This window comes from Ursus maritimus, assembly GCF_017311325.1.
Source record: "Ursus maritimus isolate PB19 chromosome X unlocalized genomic scaffold, ASM1731132v1 scaffold_X1, whole genome shotgun sequence".
Taxonomy (NCBI): domain Eukaryota; kingdom Metazoa; phylum Chordata; class Mammalia; order Carnivora; family Ursidae; genus Ursus; species Ursus maritimus.
In genome coordinates, this window is record NW_024423319.1 from 73,403,247 (window position 1) to 73,411,588 (window position 8,342).

General features: G+C 45.2%; 1 protein-coding gene across 3 annotated transcripts in view; it reads left to right on the plus strand.

The window, feature by feature from the left end:
• Positions 1-7,713, plus strand: part of TAF1 (TATA-box binding protein associated factor 1) — a 69,533-nt gene extending 61,820 nt beyond the window's left edge. For 2 of the 3 annotated variants that reach the window (XM_040630904.1, XM_040630907.1), the window contains exons 35-38: positions 559-684; positions 1,874-2,030; positions 3,094-3,271; positions 5,888-7,713. In XM_040630904.1, the coding sequence (XP_040486838.1) occupies positions 559-684; positions 1,874-2,030; positions 3,094-3,271; positions 5,888-6,107 (681 nt within the window). In that variant the 3' untranslated portion in view covers positions 6,108-7,713. Of the gene's footprint in view, positions 1-558; positions 685-1,504; positions 1,607-1,873; positions 2,031-3,093; positions 3,272-5,887 lie in introns of all 3 variants that reach the window. The other variant, XM_040630899.1, reaches the window with a different exon arrangement.
• The last annotated feature ends 629 nt before the right edge of the window (positions 7,714-8,342 follow it).

Sequence of the window (8,342 nt, forward strand, 5' to 3'; positions counted from 1 at the left end):
AATAATTTGTTAAAGTTACTCAGCTAGCAAATGGTGGAGCCAGGACTCAAACCCAGGGCATTTTTTTCCAAAGCCCATGTTGTTTTTTTACACCACACCATTTTGCCTCATAGCATCCTCTGATGAGCTCATAAACTATTAACCCACTACATGCCCTTGTTGGAATTGGAATTCCTTTATGCGATTTCCTATTAGATGTCTCTAAACCAAAGAATCAAAATTGTGCAGGTGTGAAGCCCTGGGCCTGCAAACAGTGAGTCAGGGCTTAGAAGACACTAGGTTATTGACCAGAAAGACTGTTGGGCCGTAGAACTGTCCCACAGCTTTGATGCTCTTCAGCTTCAGGCTTCTGATCGTATACATCAGATGTCGCTCTGCTAGAACGAGCAAGCATTTGTAGGATTCCCAAAGACCTGTCCATAAAGCTGTGTCAAACTGTTTCTCTTTAAGTGGATTGCTCTGCATGACCTTTTTCTGCAGTGAATGTTCTAAAGGGGAGTTCTGTATTTCTTACTCCCTTTCCTAAATAGAAGCTTAAGTTGTACATTTGTGCCACAGCCTCCTGATTTGTATGACACCAACACATCCCTCAGTATGTCTCGAGATGCCTCTGTATTTCAAGATGAGAGCAATATGTCTGTCCTGGATATTCCCACTGCCACTCCAGAAAAGCAGGTGACCCAGGTAGGATGTTCTTTTTCTCTTGGTGGCATTGGTCATATGCTTTGGTGGGGAGTGGGGGAGTGATGGTGGTGATACATGATATGTATCATGGATGATTGGGCCCCTTTGGCCCTGGGAATGAAGGCTTAGAAATGGGATTTCAAGGTGGGCTGGTGGCAGGTCACATGACTGGCATTGTCTTCTGTCTGTCCCCATGGGCAGAGTCAGGCACAAGAGCACTTCAGGGAAGGCACAAGTATGAAAAGTGTATGAGGCATCAGAGCAACCTCACAGGTGACTAGAAAGACCAACTGCATTCAGAGACAGAGTTCAAAATAATTGGCCCTGCTACTGTACTGTATGTATGCTGTAATATAAATGATTTATAAAATTAAATGAAATTTTAAAAATTGGCCTGTTCTAGAGGTGTCCGAAGATACTCCCGATCTGAAGCTGAAAATCCTCTCAGCTGATCTCAGGCAGGCTTCCACTGGAGAGTACAAAGCCCAGGAGAGTTTTTCTGTCCCGAAGAGTCCTAACAGAAGCTAAGGAAAGCTTGCGTTAGGAAGGAAGAGTCTCCTTGTGATGATATGGAAGAGCAGAACAAGGACCTTCCCATTCTTCGGGTTTTTGGTGTTTGGTTTTTGGTTCTACTCTACCAGTGATTTCCAAAGAATGAATGGGAAAAAGCACACATGCCTTGAGCTGTGTCAGCAGCCCCCACTAGCTGTGGGGTTGGCTGGGATATCAGGGAGGAGCATCCGCCCTGGGTGAGAGCCCTTGGTTAACTCCTCCTGCAGGCACGTCCCTCAATGATGTGCTATTTGTGTTCCTTACTCAGATGCACCAGGGCCGAGGTAGGCTGGGCGAGGAAGACTCTGATGTAGATATTGAAGGGTATGATGATGAGGAGGAGGATGGGAAACCTAAGACTCCAGCCCCAGTGAGTATGCTTACAGAAAGCTCATGGTTACGTTATACCCTTACATGATAGGGCCCCGCTAGTACAGGGCAGGCCAAATCCCAAGGCGATATCAGAGAGTCCATAGTGAGGCCCAATCAGACTTTAATCCTTGAAAAATCAGCTGTATCAGTCAATCCACCACAGTTACTTAACTTCTCGTGAGGCAGCAAGGGGGGTGCTGGTGGTGGCCTCTAGTCTCTTACTTGGTCAATTGATGGGACTTGGACCCCAACTGGTCTCATTCAGGAAGGCGAAGATGCAGACGGTGATCTTGCAGATGAGGAGGAAGGAACTGTGCAACAGCCTCAGGCCAGCGTCCTGTATGAGGATTTGCTTATGTCTGAAGGAGAAGATGATGAGGAAGACGCCGGGAGTGATGAAGAAGGAGACAATCCTTTCTCTGGTAAGTCTTGTTCCTCGGCTTCTGTTCTAGGTAGCTCACCGTAGCACCTTGAGGACTGGCTAGGAAACTCTGGGCCACATATCCCTTTACCAGAAGCTGCTCTTTCCTTGAAGTCTCATTCACAGACTCAGAGTACTGAGCCCTCACAGGATGATGACACTCATTAGCCTTCGAGGAGGTGAAGAGATAGAACACAGAAGTGCAAAAGATGACCGTGGAAGAGGCAGTGCCTAAGTAGCATCTTGGGTTTGAATATTTGATGAAGATGAGAAAGAGGTGTTGTGTTTGTAATAGGGAAGGGAGGGGGAATAAGGAAATCAGATCCTGCTCTACTCAGCCATGAGAAAGAATGAGATCTTGCTGTTTGTGACAACATGGGTGGACCTAGAGGATATGATGCTAAGTAAAATAAGTCAGTAAAATAAGTCACGTATGATTTCACTCGCGTGGGAACCAGAAAATCAAACAAAGCAGAAACAGACCCCTAAGTACAGAGAACAAACTGAGGTTGCCGGAGTGCAGTGGGCGGGGGTGGGGTGGGGGGGTGATGGGTGTGAAGGGGAGTGGGAGATCCAGGCTCCAGTTACAGAATGAATATGTCATGGGAATAAAAAGCATATGGAATATAGTCAATGATATTGTAATAGTATTGCCCGTTGACAGATGGTAGCTGCACTTGCAGTGAGCATAGAATACTGTATGTATTGCCAAGTCACTGTGTTGTAATCCTGAAACTAATAGAATATTGTATGTCAACTATGCTTCAGTTAAAAAAAAAAAAGATCCTATTAGGTTTATTTCGTCAATTAATAGCAGTGGCAGGGAAAAGTACAGGAGATGATGGGGGACGAAAACAAGACCGGGCTGAGATGAGAAAAGGAAGTGGTTATTTGGATTCTGTTTCTAAACTGTGGTCTTGCCGATGTTGGCCCGAGGCCCCCCTCTGAGGTGAGGAGTCCAGGCAGGGTGCCTGTATAGATGTGGGGCAGTAACTGGTTTGGGAAGACCAAGCCATAGGGGGTATTTCTGTCCAGCTTATCTCAGGACCGTCTTCTTTTCACAGCTATCCAGCTGAGTGAAAGCGGAAGCGACTCTGATGTGGGATCTAGTGGGATAAGACCCAAACAGCCCCGCATGCTTCAGGAGAACACAAGGATGGGCATGGAGAACGAAGAAAGCATGATGTCCTATGAGGCAGACGGTGGGGAGGCTTCTCATGGTTTGGAGGATAGCAACATCAGGTAATGGGCAGCAGCGTGCTACAGGGCTGTGGCATCAGTGCCCGGCTGCAAGGGCACAGGGCCCGGCATCAGATTACTTTCATCCATCAGACATTTCCAGAGCACCCTCTAGGGCCAGGCACCGTGTAGGCCCTTGGGGGAGACACAGAGAAGCAAGCCATAGCCTGCCCTCGAGGAGCTCACAGGCTAGTGGAAGAGACTGATAACCAACAAAATCATGACAAATACAGTGTGCTAAGTACAAAGTGCCAAGTCACCACTGAGGAGGGAGTGTCTCACTCTGCTTGGTGCGATCAGGGGAAGTTTTGCAGAGGAGGGAACATTCGAACTGGACCTGGCAGTAAGGCTGAATAGGAAGAGTCTGCTAAGTAGAAAAGCGGCAGGAGGTGAGGAGACCCTTAGAGATGGAACAGTAGGTTCAAAGGCACAGAAATATACCAAAGGATGTTCCAGGGTGAACGGAGGTTGTGGGGAGTTGTGGCTCCAGAAGCAGCAAGGGAGTATATTGTAGAGGACCTTACGTGGCATGTTCAGACACTTGGAGTTTGGGTAATGGGAATCATCACTTCAAGGAAAAGGAAGTAACATGAGATTTTTATGTTAAATACCTCTAGGGCAATGATAAGGATTTCAGCTGGGATCTGTTGGAGGTGGGGGAAAGGAAGGGACATATTGAAGAGCTATTTACAGAATAGATCAGTTGGATTTAGGAGGTAGGGAGATAGATAATGAATGGGAATGTCACTGAGATAGGAAAGTGAAAAGAGCAGGTAGGTATTTGATGAGGCAGGAAAGGAGGAAAAAATGAAATTTGTCTTTGGACATGTTAGATTTAAGGTACATCAGATACATTTAGCCAGAGGTATCCAGGAAGCAGTTAGTCTTTATTTACTCATTAAGCAAATATTTATCACAAGTTCAGAAGCAACTAAGATGTGGTGCCTTCCTTCAAGGAGTTCAGTCTAGTGGGAAACCTAGAACAGGTTAACAGACGATCATAGTGTGACTTGGAAAGTGCTGTGATAGGCAACCGCAGGGATTTTCTGGGACTTGGATAGGAGTGGGGTAGAGGAGCTGCTTAGAGAAGGAAACTGAGCTAACTCGGATGAGGAATTACCTAGAAGAAGAAGAAAGCAAAGGGCACTTCAGAGAGCAAGAACAGCATATGAGGCATGAAACCGTTCTAGAGCGTGTAAGCAGCTTGGTGTGGCCAGAGCTTCTGATCCATGGTCCGTGAGAGAGAGCCGATTTACAGAGGTAGGTAAGGACCAAATCATGAAGGGCCTGAAAGTTCAGGGCAGACATTGAGAAGTATGAGCACATCTGCATTTTGGAAAGAGTGCTCTGTACCCCAAAAGAAATGCACATGGCCAGTAAATATATGAAAAAATAACTTCCCTAAGACTCAAAGGAAGGCAATAAAACAATGAAATGCAGTATTTTACCTGTAAGAGTGACAAAGATGAAAATGAATGATGATGCCCGGTGTTGGGAAGGTGTGTGGAAAGACCTTCTCCAATGACTGCCGGTAATGTGAATTGATAAGGTGGGGTGGGTGGGAGAGAGCTGTAGCAATTTATCATTATAAACCAAAACCTCAGAAAATGTGCATCCCCCTTGGGGGCCAATTCCATGCCTAGGAAATTATTCTGTGGCAGTAATACAGCACCTTCATCAAGACATTTGTACAGGGAGTTTGTCTTTCGTAGTGGGAATGTTGGAGACAGCTTCAGCGTCCCGGTGAGAGACGGTTGTGTCAAGTCATGCGGCAGCCGTATAGTGGAGCGCCATACAGCGATTAAGAGGGTGCTGTAGATGGGTGTTCACTGACATGGAAAGGCGCTCATTATAATCATTAGTGTGTAAACAGATTCCTGAGGAGTATGTAGAGTATTCCAATTTTGTAAAATAAAAAATGTCTAAGCATCTAAGTTAAGCGCATAGAAAAAAAATTTGGAAGGTCATATACCAAGAGATTGTATCTGGTTGATGGAGTTGCTGGTGATTTTTTTTCTTTTTTTTTTTTTCTGGCGTGTATTTTATTTTTTTAAAAAAACCAGTGAACATGCATTGCTTGTGTGGTGTTTTTTTTTTTAAGTAAAATTAAGAATAAACAAACAAAAAATAAAGAGCACTGTGGCAGAAGTGTGAAGAATGAATTGGAGGAGAGCAAGACTGGAGGCATCAAGACCGATTTCAGCGGCGTAGGCCAGAGATAGCAAAGGACTAAACTAAGGCAGGTGGAGTAGAGATGGGAAGGAGGGGACAAGATAATGGAAGAAGTAGAATCTTCAGGACCATTGACTAATTGGATCTACACGTGCGTGAAGCTGTAAGTGGGAGATGAAACTCTGAGGCTGTCTGCATTTACGGCCACGCCAGCCGGCAGCGTGTGGTTCAGGTGTAGGGGAGTTTCTTTCATTTGGGTTCTTGTGAATATGAAGTTGGCAGGTTGATGTTTTGAACAGGATCATTTTTCTCTCGGGGACCTACAGAACAGTCATTTTAGTGTCCAGGGGAGGTGAGATGGGCTGATCCCATGGTGGCACTGAGAACGGGACTGGTCAGCTAGAGGGTGGTACCTGAGCTTGAGAGATGACCTGTTTCTCTTCTCAGTTATGGGAGCTATGAGGAGCCTGATCCCAAGTCGAACACCCAAGACACAAGCTTCAGCAGCATCGGTGGGTATGAGGTATCAGAGGAGGAAGAAGATGAGGAGGAAGAGCAGCGCTCTGGGCCGAGCGTACTAAGCCAGGTCCACCTGTCAGAGGACGAGGAGGACAGTGAGGATTTCCACTCCATTGCTGGGGACAGTGACTTGGACTCTGATGAATGAGGCTTCCTTTTGGGGCCTTCCTGGTTAACCTTCGCTGTTCTCCAGTCTAGGTGGCTCACCTTCCTTAATTTGTTCATAATTGTTGTATAGCGTCTGATCCTGAAATCACTAGATTGACTGACACCTTAGCCTTTAAGAAATAGTACATAAATGGTAATAAATCACCTCTTCTGATCTTCCCCGGGGCAGTGTCACACTTTGATTTAAAACCAAGCAACCCCTTTTTCCGTACCACTAACAAAAGGAGAACAGTCTCTTCTTTCTCCCGTGCCCTCCTTTAGCTCCACTTAACTGCTCTTGGTATCACTTTTCCCTCAGGAAGGAGGAGCAATTATGAGAGGACTAACAATTTTCTGTCTTCTGGGTGTATTAGACATTTTCCAAGCATGGTATTATCTCAGTTTTCTAATTTGCAGGCTGGAACAGGTGACAGCCCCCTGCTGGGACAGAGAATTGGGTTCTGGTAGACTCGGTGCCCCAGTAAACACATAAACCTATTGGACAAACTGCCTGTTACTTTATTATTGATTTGATTTTACAATGCCTTGTCCCTAAATGGATTTGAGGCAAATGACTTCATCTTTGAAACAGCCTGTATGTCAGAAATGATGTTGCCATGTGAATGTGTTCTGTGCCCCTCGTCCCCAGGGGACAGGGTAGGACAATGGTAAGGTCCTTAGGGCAAAGACTTTCTTTTCATGCGTAGGATTTGGTTCTGTGCGTAGTAGGTACTTAGTAAATGTTCCTGCGATCATAACATCCTCAAAAGATTTGTTTTTGACCATCTGCTCCATGATAAGCACTGTCAGATCCTTGGGATGCAAAAGTAAATAAGACACATTGCTTTTACCTAAAGAGCTCACCCTCAAGTTGGGGAGGGGGAGTGGAATTCAAAACTTGTTTCTTAAATCATTACAATGGTGCTGTGAGCTAAGTGCAATGAAGACACTAGATGTAAAGTAGAGGGGAAAACAGAGGAGTGACCATGTCTGAAAAAGGGAGGTCTTCCTAGAGGTAATTTATAAGCTGACTGTTGAAGAATGAGTAGGAGCTTGCCAGATGGAAAAGTGCAGGCAGAGTGTAATCTGCTATCTCTAGCAGTGTGTGTTCCTGATTTGTTTGTGCCTGCCCGCCTTGTTCCAGAAAGGATCGGAGGTGGTTTGTGCTCCAGTCCTTTAATGCTGGAGTGGCTAGAGATGAGACTGAAAGACTGGCAGGAAGCATATCCTCGATACTAACGGGTGTGAACTGTGTATTATAGGAAATGAGTACTGGTAGAATGATTGCACCAGATTTGTGTTTTAGAAATTTTCTCTATGTTGAACGAAAGAAATTGAAGAATCCTATGTAACAGACGAGTTTGACCCCACTTTTGTAAAAGACAACCACGTGTGTATATTTATATGTGTGTATATACTTGTATATGCAGAGGAAAAGGTCTGAAGGGATATACGCTAAACTGTTCACAGCGATAACTTCTGGGGAATGGGATGGGGGGGGCTCTGTGGTTGTGTGTATACTGGGAATGTATTGTGCTTTTATTTCTGTATTGTTTGAATTTTTTATAAGTATGTACTATTTTTGTAATAAAAAATTTTTTTAAATACTCAGCAATAGTGTGGAGAATGGTTTGGAGGGGACCAAATCTAGTTCAAGTAAGGGGTATTGGAGCCCAGTCTAAGGCTGTGGCATTAAGATGGGGAGGAGGGGCATGAGTTTGAGAGATCTTCAGGGGGTAGAATCAACAGGACTTGACCAATTGGCATTTGAGGGTAGAAAAGGAGGAATGGAATGGAAGGTGGCTTTCAGAATTTTGGTTTGGGAGATTGGATAGGTACATGGTATTCATTCATCTGTTCAGCCAACATTTATCAAGGCCCCCCTGCTTTTATCAGGCAGTCTGCTGGATGCTGATATAAAAGTAAGGTCTAGTTTCTGGTCTCAGGGAACTCTAAGGGCTAGAATGAGAGAGAGACATGTAAATGTAAATAAGTTTAATAAAACACGATCATTGCAATAAATACTTAACGAGGATCTGTGGTGAGAGGAAGGAGTTACCAACTCTGCTGATGGAGTGAGGATGGGAAGGCTTCACAGGGGTGGCCTTTGAGATGGGCCATGAGAAGTAGGTGGGAGTTTGCCAGGCAGAGGGGGGTGGGGAGGGGGGCGTTCTTGGCAGAGGCATGAGATTACATGGTCTGTTCATGGAACGAGTAGCTCTGGATGGGTGGAATA